The sequence below is a fragment of the Hylobates moloch genome, unplaced genomic scaffold (genome assembly GCF_009828535.3).
Source record: "Hylobates moloch isolate HMO894 unplaced genomic scaffold, HMol_V3 SCAFFOLD_16, whole genome shotgun sequence".
Lineage (NCBI taxonomy): Eukaryota > Metazoa > Chordata > Mammalia > Primates > Hylobatidae > Hylobates > Hylobates moloch.
This window is the reverse complement of record NW_026652291.1, coordinates 17092803-17111541: the sequence shown is the minus strand read 5'-3', so window position 1 is coordinate 17111541 and position 18739 is coordinate 17092803. Positions and strand designations below refer to the sequence as shown.

Sequence of the window (18739 nt, the reverse complement as noted above, 5' to 3'; positions counted from 1 at the left end):
CTACATTGTATTATTTAAATAGTTAATCCATTTAGAATTTCTATAAATTAAATGTATTAGTTAATATCTAGAGGCACGTGTGAAATAAATAATTTTTAAAATGTGTTAGTAACTTTATATAGGAAAATAAATGGATTTTTATTTACATATCATAACATTTTAACAAGAAAAATGTTCCATTTATTACTCTAACAAGACCAAAAAACCAATTTTTCTATTTTGTTCTATATTTTGAAAGATTTGTTTTCCCTTTTAGATGCAGACCAACAACGAAGAGAGAAACTCAAAAAGGAATTAGCACGATGTGAAAAAGAGTTTAAATTAACTAAAACTGCAATGCAAGCCAATTCTAAAAGTAATTCCAAGTCACTTTTTAACACCTTACAAAAGGTAAGATAGTATTTTTATTTTTTAAAAGCAAATGTTTCTAAGTTACTTCATTAGTGGTACAATCTGACTGTTTGCTATAGTTTAGGGTCAGCAAATTTTTCCTGTAAAGATCCAGATAGTTAATATTTTAAAAGACTTTTCAGGTCTCTCTGCCACAACTACTCTGCCTTTGGAAGGCAGACATAGACAGTACATAAATAAATGGGCGTAGCTGTGTTCTGCTGAAACTTTATTAACTGAAGACATTGGGTCAGATTTGGCCTGAAGGTTATAGTTTGCAGACCCCAGTTATAGGTTTTTTGTGATACCTTCGAATGTCTGGTTAAATAAGTTCTATTCCTAGTTTGTGAAGTTTTTTTTTTTCCCTTTCTCCTGAATGGATATTAATTTTATGAAATGCTTTTTTGCATCTCTTGGAATGATAATATTATGATATAATTTTTCTCTTTTAATCTGTAGGCTTTTTTTTTTTTTTTGATATAGGCTCACTCTGTTGCCCAGGCTGGAGTGCAGTGGCATGATCTTGGCTCACTACAACCTCCAGTTCCTGGGTCGAAACAATTCTCCTGCCTCAGCCTCCCCAGTAGCTAGGATTACAGGCACCCACCACGACTCCAACTAATTTTTGTATTTTCAGTAGAGATGGGGTCTCACCATGTTGGCCAGGTTGGTCTCAAACTCCTGACCTCAAGTGATCTGCCCACCTCGGCCTCCCAAAAAGTGCTGGGATTACAAGAATGAGCCACTATGCTGAGCCTCTTTTAATCTGTTAATGTAATGAATTACAAACAATTGACTTTAATGTTAAACCAACTTTGCATTCCTGTTGTAAACAGAACTTAGTCATGGTATATTACCTTTTTTATTCATTGCTAGATTTAGTTGCTAATATTTTGTTTAGAATTTTGGCATCTGTCCATTATTGATACTGGCCTGTCATTTTCTTTTTTTGTACTCCTGGTGTCTGGTTATGCTAACCTCATAAAATAAACTGGGCACTATTTCTTCTTTCTGTACTCTAGACTAGCTTATGTACCTTTGGTTTATTTGTTCCTTAAATTTGATGGAACTCAACATTAAAATTGTCTGGGCCTAAAGTATTTTTTTATGAGAAGATTTTGTACTACTGATTCAATTTTTTAAGTCATTATAGAATGATTTCAATGTTAGATTTATGTAGGAAGTTGTTCATTTTATGTTAATTTTTGGCAGGGAATCATTCATACTATTCTCTTAATCTCTTCTGAATATGTATTATTTCCCCATGTTATTCCTAAGGTAGTTTATTTGTGCCTTCATTCTTCTTCATCATTCTCATCAGAGATTGAGTCAGTTTTTTTAAAGGACACACTTTTTATTGTGTTAGTCTTCTCTATTGTATTTTGTTTTCTGTTTTGTTAATATCTGCATTTATCTTTATTTCCCTCTTTGACTTTCTCTGGATTTATTTTGCTGTACTATCTCTAATTTTATTTAATTTATTAATTCTCAGGCTTACTTCTTTGCTAGTGTAAGCATTTTTAACGCTATAAATTTTCCACCAAGTACAGCTTTAGCTGCATCCCACAAGTTTTGATATGTGACATTTTTACTATGTTTCAATTCGAAGTATTTTACAATTTTCTTTTTGTTTGTTTTTGTTTTGTTTTTTGAGATAATGTCTTGCTCTGTTGCCCAGGCTGGCATGCAGTAGTGCGATCTTGGCTCACTGCAACCTCCGCCTCCTGGGTTGAAGCAATTCTTGTGCCTCAGCCTCCTGAGTAGCTGGGACTACAGGTGCCTGCCACCACGCCCAGCTAATTTTTGTATTTTTAGTAGAATCTGGTGTCACCATATTGGCCAGGTTGGTCTCTAACTCCTGACCTCAAGTGATCTGCTTGCCTCAGCCTCCCAAAATGCTGGGATTACAGGCGTGAGCCACCATGCCCGGCCTACAATTTTCATTATGATTTTTTTTATTTAACCCAGAAATCATTTCGAACTGTTTCTTAATCTCTATATCTGCTTTTTCCTTAGTATCTGTTTGTTACAGATTTCTAGCCTAATTGTATTGTGATTAGGAAACATCTATGTTATATCCATTTCTTGAAATTTATTGAGCACTTGTTTTATGTCCCAGTAGGTGGACAATTTTTTTAAAATGTCCTGTCATTATATGTTTGAAAATAAAATATATTCTATAGTTTTTGCATGTAGTTTTAATATATAGTATATTCATTAAACTTTGTATTTTCCAGATGTTCAAATCTTTTATATCATATTGATTATTTTTGTCTGGTTAATCTATCAGTTATTGAGAGAAATCTTCCACATACTTATGTATTTAGCTATTTCTTCTTGTGGTACTATTAATTTTTGATTTATATATTTTGAATGCATGTTATTACATTAGAGATATTAGAGATACAGAATACAGATTTAGAAAATCCTGAAGGAGGTAGTTTCTTGGTGAACTGAACCTGTTATCACTGTGCTTTGAATTTCTTTACCTTAATGCTTTTTCTATTAATATTTTCTGATAGTGATATAATTAAATTAGCTTTATTTTGACTAGTATTTACTTGGTATATCATTTTCCATTTTTTGATCTTAATGTGTTCTTCTTTTTTTTTTTTAAATGTCACTTGCCAATCTCAGTGTTTTAGGTTAGTATTTGGTGGGTCAGATTATTCAATCTGATAATCATTGTCTTTTTTTTTTTTTTGAGTCTCGCTCTTTCGCCCAGGCCAGACTGCAGTGGCGCTATCTCGGCTCACTGCAAGCTCTGCCTCCCGGGTTCATGCCATTCTCCTGCCTCAGCCTCCGAGTAGCTGGGACTACAGGCGCCCACCACCGTGCTCGGCTAATTTTTTGTATTTTTAATAGAGACGGGGTTTCACCATGTTAGCCAGGATGGTCTCGATCTCCTGACCTCGTGATCCGCCCGCCTCGGCCTCCCAAAGTGCTGGGATTACAGGCGTGAGCCACCGCGCCCGGCCTATTTGTTTTATAAAATATAATTTGAAACTTTTTTGCAAACAGATGTTAGATTTTAAAATAATTTATACCCATCCAATTCTACAATTGAATTGACTCTTCAAGTGTTTAAAAATCTGACAATTGGAAAATTATTGTACATTATGTCTTCTGACATCCTTAAAAAAGATTGATTTAGTACTGAGTTCTGTATTATAAAATTCTTGACATGAAAGTATGATGAGTATATAAACTATGTTATGGTTATTGCTTTACATAAATCCTGAAATCACAGAAACAGTGCACAACAAACCTCATAAACTAAGAATGACATAAGAAAGTGAGTGTTCAGGGTACCACCAGACTCTTTGCTCCATTGGCACATAATTGATGAACCCTTTTCTGATTTCAGAACTTTACAGTGATCTGCTGTTCATGTTTTGGGATTCTACCAGTGTGTTACATATATTCTGCACAAATATCTTTATCCAAGTTTTCTGATATTCATAGCTAAAGGAAACAAGATGCAGATTGGTACAGTGGATTTTATACTGTAGTCTACTGGTTTCCAAGGAAAGAAAAAATAGGATACATGGTAGAAATTATAAGATACAAAAATGGGAAAAGTTTCATGCTTTCAATAAGTTCAGAAGCAATTTTTCCATCCCATTTCAGAGAGGTAGCTTAACATATACTTCTACCTTTTAAAAAGACTTTCTTCAGTGTTTCACTTTGTTTATTAAATAACCATTACTGATAACATATCTTTACAGGCAATCATAATGCCTTATGCATTTCTTTCCCCTTCCTCTGATCTCAGTTTGTGCTGTTCTTCTAGGTGTAAATAATTCCTGTGCTTATTAATTAATTGCCCTGTAGGATATTTTTAGACTGTACTTAGAAATTTCTTCTTTGGGAGCTAAACTCTTCTGATACATAAGCTGTAGTGTGAGTATCATTTAGGACTACTTATAAAAACTAACATCTTGAAGTCATTTACCAAATAGTACCCTAGTGACTCAAAATTTAATGCCGGCATACTTACTTGCTTTGAGTAATTTTGTCTTGTATTTGGAATAAGGTTATAAAACAGTTGGAAAGGAAAGGTGATTTGACATATTTTAGGTAGTAGTCACAATGTCCAGTTATCTGCAATTTTTTTGCTTTGATAAATCAGCACTTTAGGGTTAGCTGACTTATTTGTTCCCAGAAAAAGAGTTAAAATCAGTTTAAAATTTTTTATGCTGTATAAAAAATCTAAAGTCATATAATTTTCAAGTAAGTTTTTAAGTAGACAATATGATAAAGTGGCAAAGAACATGGGCTCTGCCTCTGTTCAAATCTGTGAGACTCTGCACCTCAGAGCACTGTTTTTATCTATAAAATAGGGTAGTAATTGTACTACCACGCAGAAGTTGATGTTAGGATTAAATGAGCTATACATGAAAATTAGTACAGTACCTTGCACATAGGAAGCACACCATACATATTAGTAGCAGTGATAGAAGTTCTTATTATTCCTCTTCTATTCAATGTCAAGAGCAGTACCTTGCATACAGGAAGCACTTCGCTTTTTCCTTACTCAACTTGTCCATCTTCCGCTTGTTATTCCTCCCAGTGAGGTAATAAGACAGATACAACTGGCTAAATTCTAGCGATTTTTAACCTCAGTTTCTGTAACCTCCATGTAATTTCCCCTCTACCTAATGAAAATGCCTCAGCGTTTTGCAAAGGATATACAGATGTGTCTGTAAGGGCTGAAGTTATAGGCAAAGCTTCTTAGACATTTTCAGTTTATAAAACAATAAAATATTGTCTGTGTTTTTAGACTTTACAAATAACCTGTAGAAATGGTTTTCCTAAAGTGAAGCCAAAAAGAAATGGAGCAAATCAAAATGCCTCCCTTTTCAAAGTATTACCCCCACCCCAATGAAAAGAAGTTGAGAAATATATATGAAATTTTTATGGAATAAATATTTATTGATTATATTTAAATTATCAATTACCTAAATCAGGGCTCCATACATTATGAGGAGAAGTTCCTTTTCGTTTCTTTAAAGGCTTAACATCACAGAGGGGTGGCTTACACTGCACTCTCCAATAATGACAAGACAGGACAGTGAGGATGATGCCACTAATAGTGGTTGAGAAGGGCATTGGTGCTCACAATTTGTGTGAAAACTTTCAGATAAAACTGAGATCTCCCAATAGATCTTAATATGCAAATTTAAGATCCCAAATATAGATATGTTATTCATCTTTTTTTTTAGTTTCAGAAAGGAAATTGATTGCTCTACTACTTATATTTGGAATTAAATGTTAATATCTTAGTTTAAATACTTGACTAGAACTTCAAATAAAATATTAACATCTTCAAGAACATATCAGTTAATTTTGTAAACCCTTGAGGCTATCATTCTTTTAATGTATAATCTCAAAATCCCCAATTACATGAATTTGTAATGCAGTTGATGACTGTCATATCAAATGTTCTTAGCCCTCAGGTGAACCGCAAATTGAGGATGACGTGTTAAAAGAAGAAATGAATGGATTTTCATCCTTTGCAAGGTCACTAGTACCATCTTCAGAGAGACTACACCTAAGTCTACATAAATCTGATAAAGTCATCACAAATGGTCCTGAGAAGAACTCCAGTTCCTCCCCATCCAGCGTGGATTATGCAGCCTCCGGGCCCCGGAAACCGGGCTCTGGAACCCTGTATGGCAGAAGGCCCAGAAGCACATTCCCAAATTCCCACCAGTTTCAGTTAGTCATTTCGAAAGCACCCAGTGGGGATCTTTTGGATAAACATTCTGAACTCTTTTCTAACAAACAATTGCCATTCACTCCTCGCACTTTAAAAACAGAAGCAAAATCTTTCCTGTCACAGTATCGCTATTATACACCTGCCAAAAGAAAAAAGGATTTTACAGATCAACGGATAGAAGCTGAAACCCAGACTGAATTAAGGTATGACACATCAGCAACCAATAGTAAATCCTTCAGGAAATTAAATGAAAATTAATGAATTAATATTCCTTGTTTTCTACTGCCAGCCTTAAGATCTGATAGTGCCCTTTCGATTGGAATGAGATGAATGTGACTTTTCCTTTTCCGTGTATCACTAGAAACTATCAGAGTAATTGCTGAAAAATAGCTATTAAACTGGTCAAGCGCCTTATGCGTATGAATTACATATTTTATTATTTCAAGCATGGTTCAAGAATTGTGTATGTTTTTAAATATTATACTTTCAGAGAATTCTTAAAATATGTCATCAGACAGCATTTGTGTAAATATGCGTATTGATTCATGTTAAAAGTGGCGAAACAGTGGGCTATAGAGGGGAAGAAACTAACCCTTTATCCATCTAACCCTCTGCTCCATTCCCTGCGGATATTTAGGGCAGTCTTCATAGCAACAACTGCCAAGAATAATTTTAAATTGGGATAATTTCCGGAAATTAAGTATAATTTGCCTCAATAATGTTTTCAAATACAATAGTGACTAGCACAAGATGAATGTTCAATAAAAGTTTGCCAAATGACTAAAGAAAAAAACAAATCTTGTCAAGTTTTGAGATTTAGCAGATTTGTGATTGTGATTGTTTTTCTAGTATTACATAAACAATTTATCTGGCAGTAGATTTTAGTTGTTTTAGAAAGTAAAAACAATTTAACATTAGTATTTTTTTCTTACAGTGATATCAGATGAGTCTGCAGATATTTATTCAAATAAAATGAAATAATTCAAAATTATGTATTTTATAAGAATAGATGGATCTCATTCTTTTTGAGTTTATTTTTTCTAGCCAGTAAACCTTGTTACCACAGTGCTTATATCTTGAAGGATTAACAATTATTTATTTTAAATTATTACAGCTTTAAATCTGAGTTGGGGACAGCTGAGACTAAAAACATGACAGATTCAGAAATGAACATAAAGCAGGTAATAAGTATGAAATCTTTTAGTATTGCTACACTTGAATTACGGATGTTTTTCTGTAAATAGAATATGTACAGCTATTTAGACTGTGAAGAATAATCTGTTGGTGGCACTTATCATACATGATATAGCCAGTATACAGAAGGTCTGCCTATTTACAAATGGTTATAGCTCTCTCCGAATGGCCAGGTGGATCCTGCTAAATCTGGGAAGTCATTTGTTACTAACATCTTTCCTAGATGATTGGTTGGCTGGCTGGATAGATGGAAGGATCAGTAAAATACCTTAAGTATTGTTTTCAAAGATGCAGACCTGGATTACTAGAGGAGCCAGCAGAGTAGTGCAGAAGTTGAGTTTTTATACCTTTTTTTGGTAAAGAATTGCCACATATTACATAATTGGAAATTATACATTTTGTAAGAATAAGTAGCTATTATTCTCTTATGTTTGCCTCTACTTTTTCTAGACCATAAAGCTGTTTATTACAGGGTTTATATTTTGAATTCTTAGCATCATTTCTTTTAAAATATTGCAACTTTGAGTCTGATTTTGAGATAAATTGTTTTATTTTTGGAGTGTCAGTCTTGCACTTGTGTCCTGACTTAAATTTGTTGTTTATAAAAATGGTTTGTCTATTAAAATGTCAAACACAGATCCAGAGATAGAAGAATAAAATATAATCATACTCAACTTCCCCCTTCCCTTCTGAAAATGGGTAGAAGGTGGTAGTTTTCCATCTCAGCCATTAATCGCTGTTTGACATAGGGCCCTGCCACTTAAGGCCCAAGGACAAATCACTTATCCTCTGAGAGCTGAATTTCCTCATCTAGAAAAACTGTACTTAACTTGCAGGATTATTAGGAGGAGTAAATGATGTAGGCAAAGTGCCTAGCCTGGTAAGGGCTTAATAAGTGACAGCTATTACTAGCTTGAAATTTTTGGAAAGAGCTCTGCAGATAACTACATAAACACGAAAAAATATTTATTTACAATCCTGCAAGCAAATGTGTGTCCCCATATTCCATAGTCAGTGCCATCAGTACTTGACTTGAAGAAGCCAGTAGAGTATTAACTGCAGTAGATCCACATTTTAACAGCACCTTTAAAACTGTAAAGCACTATACATAAATTGTCATTGTAAAGATTAAATCTAATGATGTGAGTAAATGCTTGGCACAGTTTGTGGTGCATAGTAAGGAGTCTATAGAAGTAAGTTGCCATTATTTTTGTTTGTTAATATTATTGTTCATGCTGCCAGCGCTACCACTGCTTCTACACATTTGACATGTTGGCATTTAAAACAGATGAGCTATTTGAATTTCTGAATAATGAGATTTTGTGCCCTCAAACTTACTTAAAAGTTGAAAATTTGCTTCATTTTTCCCTTTATATGTTTATTTGTGGCAATTTCTTAAAGTCATTTAAATGCCACTCATTAAAATACAAGAAATAAGTCATTTTATCTTTAAGAAAAAAGCGCTGGATGGGTAGAAAAATTATTCTAAAATATTCTTTGTCGTACTGTATAATTTTTTTCTACTGGATATCTCTGTTCACTTAAAATTTGCTATGTTCTATTTCTGCTTTCGTAATGTATTTTTAAGCAAAAATAAAGATTTTTTTATTGCATCCTCAGGCATCTAATTGTGCGACATATGATGCCAAAGAAAAAATAGCTTCTTTACCTTTACAAGGGCATGACTCAACATGGGATGAGATTAAGGATGATGCTCTTCAGCATTCCTCACCAAGGTAAACAGTTAACAGGAGAAATAATTTCAACTGTCTTTAATTGCCTTCTTGTATAACAGACATATAGTATTTGCTGCATAAGTACTATTTAATTGCATGCTCTAATCTATTTTGGTGTTATGTAATTCAATAACAGTTTTAGTTTTACCAAGGAAATTTTACAAATTTAAGTGCTTAGTAAAAGTTGAAATGAGTTAATTTTGCTAATTCATTAGTAAAGGAAAAAGCCACACCAACTTGTATTATTTATTATCACTATTCATTAAAAAACTGATTTTCCCCAAGACAAGTCCTCTGGCAGTGATGCTAACCAGTTTACATGCCACAGATAGTACTGAAGAGCTTTACCATTTGAGGAGTCATAATCTGTGATTTTGAATATTCATCATATCGCAGTGCTTGACCAATCTGTGCTATATGAAGACACTATTTATTTATGTATTTATTTATTTATGAGACAGTCTCTCTCTGTTGTCTAGGCTGGAGTGCAGTGGTGCGGTCTGAGCTCACTGCAATGGAGGCACTCTTTAAAAACTACTCATCATGTTGAGTAATTAAGGAATATTATACATTAATTAGCAGGTAGTAGAAAACCAAAAGATGCCTCGATAGTTTCAGTTGTCAAATGTATTTCCAGTGTCAGAAAATGGATATGAAATGCCGGTGGATGGGGTAGAAGAAAGGAAGGAGTAGAGATTAAAAAGAGGGCAAGAATAAGGTGTTATGCAGCAGACCACTAGGGAAGTACACACAATCCCCTCAGGCTCTGGCTTCTCCCTCAGGCCTTTGCTAGGGAGATCTCACCTGCTAAGGACATGGAGAGTTCATTGTTAACTTCCCTGTCTTTGAAATTTTTGGTGTTTCAACACATATAACTTGCTAATTAATATAAGCTGCTCTTGAGCCAGTCTTCATTGAATATTAAGAATGACTTAAGGAAAGGAATACTTTTCTAATCTTTTCTAATACTTTCTAAAAGAAGTAAAGTAAAATAGTATAATTGAGTATACCTGAATAAAATTTAGCTTCAAATTAATTATTGGTAACATAACTGAATAATAACAAAATTTATCATGATGACCAGCTTTAAAAATATTTTCATAGTAATGTATCTATATCCAGCACTATCTGTACATTAACCTTAGTCAAATTGTCACTGTCTATACTAGAGAAGTGCCATAGTGTAGTTTTAAAAAGAATTGTGAATTTATAACTAGAAAAGTAGTTTAAAAACCTGTCTTTGCTGCTTACTAACATTAACCTTGGAAAGTTACTTAGCCTTTCTGACCCTTGGTGAACTCATCAGTAAATGGGAAAAATAATACACAGCCAACATGCCTGACTAGGTTGTTTAGAAGATTAAATTACATATGGGTATGAGAGTGCTTTAAAAATTGCTGAAACATGTAATTACAGGTTGAGCATCCCAAATTTGAAAACCCACAATTCACAATACTCCAAAATCCAACATGATGCCCAAAGGAAATGCTCATTGGAGCATTTTGGATTTCAGATTTTTGGATTGAGATGCTCAATTACTAAGTATATAATGGAAATATTCCAAAATCCAAAATCTGAAACACTTCTGGTTCCAAGCATCTAAGATAAGGGATATTCAGTCCATACTAATATACAATGTTATTGAGGATTTATCGTATGCCAACCACTGTTTTGCTCAACTACTTTAACTTCCTCTTTCTAGGGCAATGTGTCAGTATTCCCTGAAGCCCCCTTCAACTAGTAAAATCTACTCTGAGTAAGATCTTTTTTACCTCTTCGTTTTGCATAGTGGAATCAAGGATTAAGAATCATAGAAACCATTATTAAATAATTAGGATTGAACAATAATCTCTTTTTTTAAAACTGGCAAGTAATAAATGTACCTATTCGTGGAGTACCTAGTGATGTTTTGATACATATACTGTACAGTGATTAGAACAGTTTAATTAGCATATCCATCATCTCAAACATTTTATCATTTCTTTGTGTTGGAAACATTGAGTATCCTTCTTCTAGCTATTTGAAACTATGTATTATTGTTAACCATGGTAGTCATCCTATAATGGTATAGAACACTAGAACTTACTCCTTCTATCTAGCTATAATTTTGTATCTTGTAACAAATCTCACCTTGTCCCTCATTCCTGTCTACCCTTCCCAGCCTCCAGTACCCTCTGTTCTACTTTCTACTTCTATGAAATCAACTGTTTTTAGCTTCCACATATGAGTGAGAGCATGCGATGTTTAACTTTCTGTTGCTGGCTTATTTCACCAGCATCCATCCATGTTCCAAAGAAACGTGTTGCCACAAGTGACATGTTTTTATTTGTCTTTATGGCTGAATAGTATTTCATGGTGTATATATACATTTTCTTTATCCATTCATCTGTGAACACTAATCTCTCTTACAACCAGCTTTGGGATATCAATCGTATAATACATACTAAATTTGAGAAAATGACCTGAATAATTTTCTCAAATTTATTTGAGAAATAATAACAACTTTCTGGAATAATTATCAATCACGTCATTTTTATCTCTAGTAGAAATTTGTCCCTAAGTTAATACCTGATACTTTTTAATAATTAGTATCCATGATTCTTATTTATTTTATAAGTAAAAATAATAAAATAATAAGAGTTTTAGAGAAATGCAGACTTTTAATAGTTCAGGATACTCTTTCCAGAGGTTTCTAACCTCAGCAGTTCTTTGCAGGTATTTTACTTGTAGATTTTAATGTTTTTTTTTTTTTTTTTTTTTTTGAGACGGAGTCTCGCTCTGTCGCCCAGGCTGGAGTGCAGTGGCGCAATCTCGGCTCACTGCAAGCTCTGCCTCCCGGGTTCACGCCATTCTCCTGCCTCAGCCTCTCCGAGTAGCTGAGACTACAGGCGCCCGCCACCACGCCCGGCTAATTTTTTTGTACTTTTAGTAGAGACGGGGTTTCACCGTGGTCTCGATCTCCTGACCTCGTGATCCGCCCGCCCCGGCCTCCCAAAGTGCTGGGATTACAAGCGTGAGCCACCGCGCCCGGCCTTAATGTTGTTTTAATTAAGTTACTTTTTTTAGGGAAAATAATTTATAAAATTTTATTTATTTTCAAATATGCTGTTTTTAAATAAGCAAGACCCTGTGAATCAGTTTGAAAGTGTAACTTTTTATTAAACATTTAACTCTATTATTTGATTTGCTTATTCACTCTTCCCTTATATTTGCTTATTCAGTAATTTAGTTACTTGCTACTTACATTTGGTATTCATTCACTAATTTCAGCTAATTAAAACCAAATGTACAATAATATCCTAATTTTCTTGTAATAGCTACTAAAATATAATAGAGAAGTGTGTTCAAGTAGTTAAAAATTACCACAATATTTATGTTCACAAATTTTCCTATGAGAATTTTTTTGTCTCCAAACGTTTTGAGAGAAAAAATAAATTTTTCTGCTTAGTAAATTTCTCAACCTTAAAACAAGATGCTGGCCTAGGGCTAGGAGAGGACTTCTTAGTTGAAGCTCCTGCTTCTCTGGACAACTTTCCTCTTCCTTCTTGCATATGCTTTGCAGAGGGACTTGCACCTCTGCTGCTGGATCTGGTCAGGAGCAAGAGGAAATTTAAAACATTCCTCGGGAGTGCTTGCTCCCAGTGGATTGCATTTGATTGCCCCTTGTCCTTCGTTGCTTTCTTTTTGTGTTGTTTGATTCTGCTTGTTTTTTTACTGCTATGGATGTTGCAGGTATCTGTGAAATTTTACTCTGTTAGGTCATCATCTTTAGTAAATATTTATCCTTGCATAATTTGAGAAGGTAGACATGTTTGTTTTGTAATATTCCCCTTAGTAATATGAGGTAGAAGTACATTGGTAATGGTAGAGATAGATATTTCTAATTAGGTACTAATGTTTCTTACGGTTTTCAGAATAAGTAAGGAATAATTTTTATGCTGTATATTGCCTTCCTTTTACAGTGAAGAAGAACTGTTGTATCTGAGTTTCATTGAAGATATAACAGATGAAATTTTGAAACTTGGTTTATTTTCAAACAGGTTAGTTTTTTTTAATTGTGTTATGGCAATTCAGGAGTACATTAAATATTCTTCATATTTCTTCATATGATGTTAAAATTTTAAAGTTATTTTCCCATATTAGGAAATGAAAAAATATATTGCTTTCTTGGAAACTTATTATTATAATTGATAGCAAGTTGTAAAGAATGTTTAATTTATACTCTAGGGGAAGTTCACCACTTAGGAGAATTAAAGAATAGAGCTTTTATTAATTTTAATATTATATCCCTTGTGTTATAAGTGACTAGTGAAGGAAGATCTTTATCACTTATTTGCAAAGCTCCATAATCCCATTTTACTATCTAAAATTGTCATGAGAATGAAAAGCAAGCATTTTTGGTGCAACCATTATTAGTATTAGAGCTAGTAAAATGAGAACAAATTAAGAGTTAGGTTTGCACACCATAAGTTAAATGGAAAGTTTGCAAAACCAGATTAGCTATTGCATAGCTTAAGGAAACTGTGTGTCCTGAATTTGGCTTGAACATTTATGTATCTAAGATTCATTGAGCACTGAGCTCTACTTTATGTTATGTAACCTAGGACCCTATTATGTATACTACTTGCTTTCTCTGTCATAATAATATGCCAAGCATAGACATTTCTAATAAATTATTTCTATCCTCTACATCAAGTTTTTTAAAAAATTAAAGCAAACATTTTCATTATTGGTATAAAAAGGCATATCAAAAAGACCTAAGATTTTTGGCATTAATTCTGTTGACCTCTTTCATTTTAAAAAGTTGGTTAATAATACTTGCATAATATGGGTAAAGAGTTTCAGGATACATAATGAAAAGTTTTGGCAATCTGTATCACAATATGAATATACTTAACACTGCTCAATCGTGCACTTAAAAATGGTTAAGATGATAAGTTTTGTTGGTTTTTGCCACCACAAGAAAAAAAGTACACTTACAAAATCATACGTATTTGTGCTTAAAATTTTATGTTTTTCTCAAGTTTATAAGACTGTTTATTACAGCATTTTTATAATCGTACCAAAAACCAGAATCAACCTAAATGTTTAATGGTAAATATTTGATTGAATAAACTGTGGAATATATATGAAATGTGAGATCTCTTCAGGGATTAAAAATGATGTTGAAGTGAATTTACAGATATAGAAAGATGTTAAAGATATATGTCGTTGATTAGAAAAAACAAAATAGGGCTGGGCACTGTGGCTCACGCCAGTAATCCCAGAACTTTGGGAGGCTAAGGTGGGCGGATCACAAGGTCAGGAGTTCAACACCAGCCTGGCCAATATGGTGAAACCCCATCTCTACTAAAAATACAAAAATTAGCTGGGCGTGGTGGTGCGTGCCTGTAGTCCCAGCTACTCGGGAGGCTGAGGCAGGAGAATTGCTTGAACCCCACAAGGCGGAGGTTGCAGTGAGCTGAGATCATGCCACTGCACTCCAGCCTGGGCAACAGAGTGAGACTCTGTCTCAGAAAAAAAAAAAAAAGAAAAAGAAAAAACAAGGTAGATACCCAAATAGTATGTATTGTTTAATTACAATTTGGTAAAGAAATACAAATGAATAGAAAAAATGCCTAGTAGTGAATATTCTAAAATGTTAACAATAGTTGTAAAAAGTAGAATACAGATTTCTTGGGTTTTAAAAAAAATTGTGAAATAATTCAGAACTACTAACCCTGAGGTTGGCTCATAACTTCACTGATGCTAGCAAATGATAACAAAGGAAATTAGTTGTTTTTTAAAAAACTGTTGATACATTCCTGTGATAGAGAGGTGAGCATGGTGTTTTAGAATGAAGAAATTCTGTGGAGCCAGACACATCTGGGTTAAATTCTCCTAAAGGCTTTTGACCTCAGGGGAGAGGAAATTATCATCTTAGAGATGTGGCTTTCTCATCTTTAAAATGGTTTTTACACTATCTTTCCCTCCCTACATTGGTCAGAATTAGAGGTAAAATGATTATTATGACTAGCACAGTAGCACTTAATGGAAATTAATAGGTGATAACTTTTAAATTATTATGTGGATTTACCATCAGTGGGAGTTTTTAAATTTTTTTATTTTTTTTTTAATTTTGTGAGGTACACAGTAGGTATGTATATTTAAGGGGTACATGAGATGTTTTGATACAGGCAAGCATTGTGAAATAAGAACATCACGGAGAATGGGGTATCCATCCTCTCAAGCATTTATCCTTTGAGTTACAAACGATCAGATTACATTCTTTATTTTAAATGTACAGTTAAGTTATTATTGACTGTAGTCATCCTGTTGTGCTATCAAATGGTCTTATTCATTCTATGTTTTTGTACCCATTAACTACCCCACTTCCCCTGCAGCCCTCTACTACCCTTCCCAGCCTCTGTTAACCATCCTTCTACTCTCTATGTCTGTGAGTTCAATTGTTTTGATTTTTAGATCCCACAAATACGTGGAAGCATGCAATGTTTGTCTTTCTGTGCCAGGATCATTTCACTTAATATAATGATCTCCAGTTCCATCCATATTGTTGCAGATGACAGGATCTCACTTTTTTAATGGCTGAATAGTACTCCATGGTGTATATGTACTACATTTTTTTATCCATTCATTTGTTAATGGACACTTAGGTTATTTCCAAATCTTAGCTGTCATGAACAGAGCTACAACAAACATAAGAGTGCAGATATCTGTTCGATATCCTGACTTACTTCCTTTTGGGATTACTGGAACATATGGTAGCTCAATTTCTAGTTTTTTGAGGAATCTCCAAACTGTTCCCCATAGTGGTTGAACTAATAGTTTACATTCTTACCAACAGTATGCAAGGATTCCCTTTTCTCCACATCCTCACCAGCATTTATTATTGCTTGTTTTTGCATATAAGCCATTTTAACTGGAGTGAGATGGTATCTCATTGTAGTTTTGATTTGCATTTCTCTGATGATCAGTGATGTGGAACACCTTTTCATATTCCTGTTTACAATTCGTATGTCTTTTGAGAATTGTCTATTCAAATCTTTTGCCCATTTTTTGATTGGATTATTAGATTTTTCCCTATAAATCTAATAGTAAATAGTTTGAGCTCCTTATATATTCTGGTTATTAATTCCTTGTCAGAGGGGTAGTTTGCAAATATTTTCTCCCATTCTGTGGATTGTCTCTTCACTTTGTTGGTTATATCCTTTGCTGTGTGGAAGCTTTTTAACTTGTGATCCCATTTGTCCATGTTTGCTTTGGTTGCCTGTGCTTGTGGGATATTACTCAAGAAGTCTTTGCCAGACCAGTGTCCTAGAGATTTTGATTTTCCCTCAATGTTTTCATTTAGTAGTTCCATAGTTTCAGGACTTATATTTAAGCCTTTAATCTATTTTGATTTGATTTTTGTATGTGGTGAGAGATAGGGGTCTAGTTTCATTCTTTTGCATATGGGTATCCAGTTTTCCCATTATCATTTATTGAAGAGACTGCCTTTTCCGCAGTGTATGTATGTCCTTGGCAACTTTGTCAAAAATGAGTTCACTGTAGGTGTGTGGATTTGTTTCTGAGTTCTCTATTCTGTTCCATTGGTCTGTGTCTGTTTTTATGCCTGACCATGCTGTTTTGGTTACTATAGCTCTGTAGTATAATTTGAAGTCAGGTAATATGATTCCACCAGTTTTGTTCTTTTTACTTAGGATAGCTTTGGCTATTCTGGGTCTTTTGTGGTTTCATGTACATTTTAGGATTTTTTTTTCTATTTCTGTGAATAATGTCACTGGTATTTTGATAGGGATTGCATTGACGCTGTAGATTGCTTTGGGTGGTGTGGACATTTTAACAATATTGATTCTTCCAATCCATGAATTTGGAATATTTTTCCTTTTTTTTTTGGTGTCTTTTTCCATTTTGTTCATCAGTGTTTATACTTTAATATAGGAATTTTTTAAAAGTATAATTTAGGAAGGATTATAAAATATCTCTGTAAGAGGTTTTTCTTTAGGGTTTGGTTGTGTGTGTGTGTGTGTGTGTGTGTGTGTGTGTGTGTGTGTGTAAAGATCGGGGTAGAGAGGCTTTGGGTGTTTGCATATGTCTGTGAGAGAAAAACAGCTTTTTGGTGGTGGGGTGAGAAAAAGAATTTTATTCAAAGAAATAAAAGTAGCATACAGTCTTTCAGAAACATGTAACATGAAGCAAATGCATAATGGAAGAACTTAGAACAGGAAAGGATTAGTTTTAAGCTTTACAGAGAAAAAGAAAAATCTGAAAAACATTTTTCAACCTTTGTAGTTTCAGTGTTACATGGCTAGTTTATATTTAGATGATTTTCTGATTTTGAGACATTAACATTTTTGTTTATCATTTGTAGGTTTTTAGAACGACTGTTCGAGCGACATATAAAACAAAATAAACATTTGGAGGAGGTTTGTCTTTCCTTATAACTTCATTAGAAAAATTATAATGTAAAAATAATTTTACAGTTTTTTCATACCTTCAAACAATATATTAAAAGCAAGTGCTTTTTTTTCCCCTTGAACTTTTTTGAGGGTGGTGGTGGGAGAAGTGAAAGGAAAAGTATTAATCCTGTGAGATTTTCAGCACTGCAGTCAAAATTTACTTTGACTCAATTAATGTAATTAGTCTCATGTTTTCTTAATCCTAGGAAAAAATGCGCCACCTGCTGCATGTCCTGAAAGTAGACTTAGGCTGCACATCGGAGGAAAACTCGGTAAAGCAAAATGATGTTGATATGTTGAATTTATTTGATTTTGAAAAGGCTGGGAATTCAGAACCAAATGAATTAAAAAACGAAAGTGAAGTAACAATTCAGCAGGAACGTCAACAATACCAAAAGGCTTTGGATGTGTTATTGTCGGCACCAAAGGATGAGAACGAGATATTCTCTTCACCAACTGAATTTTTCTTGCCTGTTTATAAATCAAAGCATTCAGAAGGGGTTATAATTCAACAGGTGAATGATGAAACGAATCTTGAACCTTCAACTTTGGATGAAAATATTCCAAGTATTTCAGACAGTTTAACAGATCAGGAAACTTCTCTGAAGGTCATTGAAGGTGATAGTGACCCTGAAAAGGTTGAGATTTCAAATGGATTATGTGGTCTTAACACGTCACTCTCCCAATCTATTCAGTTCTCCAGTGTCAAAGGCGACAATAATCATGATATGGAGTTATCAACTCTTAAAATCATGGAAATGAGCATTGAGGACTGCCCGTTGGATGTTTAATCTTCATTAATAAATACCTCAAATGGCCAGTAACTCAATATTACTTTTCTTCCTTTTTTAAAATGTATGTATAAGATTTCTGTATTAGTTTTCTGTACTGCAATAATAAGTTACCAGAAACCTAGCAGCCTAACATGCTACACATTTATTATTTATCCCACAGTTTCTGTGGATCAGGAGTGTAGGCACAGCTTAGTTGGGTCCTCTGCCCTGGGTCTCACAAGGCTACCCCACAATCAAGGCAGTGGCTGGGGCTGTGTTTTCATTTAGAGAGGCTTGTTGGCAGAATTATCTTCCTTGCAGTTACAGATTTGAGGGCTTTGTTGTCTTGCTGACCAGTGGCTAGAGGCTGCCTATAGTTTTCTGCCACTTGGCCCTTTCCTTAGGGAAGTTATAACATGGCTGCTTGCTTTTTTAAGGATATCAGGAAAACTAGAGAGATTCTGC

General features: G+C 34.0%; 1 protein-coding gene across 6 annotated transcripts in view; it reads left to right on the top strand.

The window, feature by feature from the left end:
- Positions 1–18330, top strand: part of SPATA7 (spermatogenesis associated 7) — a 61644-nt gene extending 43314 nt beyond the window's left edge. For 3 of the 6 annotated variants that reach the window (XM_032179350.2, XM_032179347.2, XM_032179349.2), the window contains 8 exons: positions 257–390; positions 5843–6315; positions 7227–7296; positions 8927–9042; positions 10745–10798; positions 13005–13082; positions 17414–17468; positions 17708–18330. In XM_032179350.2, coding sequence (XP_032035241.1) covers positions 257–390; positions 5843–6315; positions 7227–7296; positions 8927–9042; positions 10745–10798; positions 13005–13082; positions 17414–17468; positions 17708–18292 — 1565 coding nt within the window. In that variant the 3' untranslated portion in view covers positions 18293–18330. The remainder of the gene's footprint in view (positions 1–256; positions 391–5842; positions 6316–7226; positions 7297–8926; positions 9043–10744; positions 10799–13004; positions 13083–17413; positions 17469–17707) is intronic. The other 3 variants (XM_032179348.2, XM_032179346.2, XM_058429659.1) reach the window with 2 other exon arrangements.
- Positions 18331–18739: the final 409 nt, after the last annotated feature.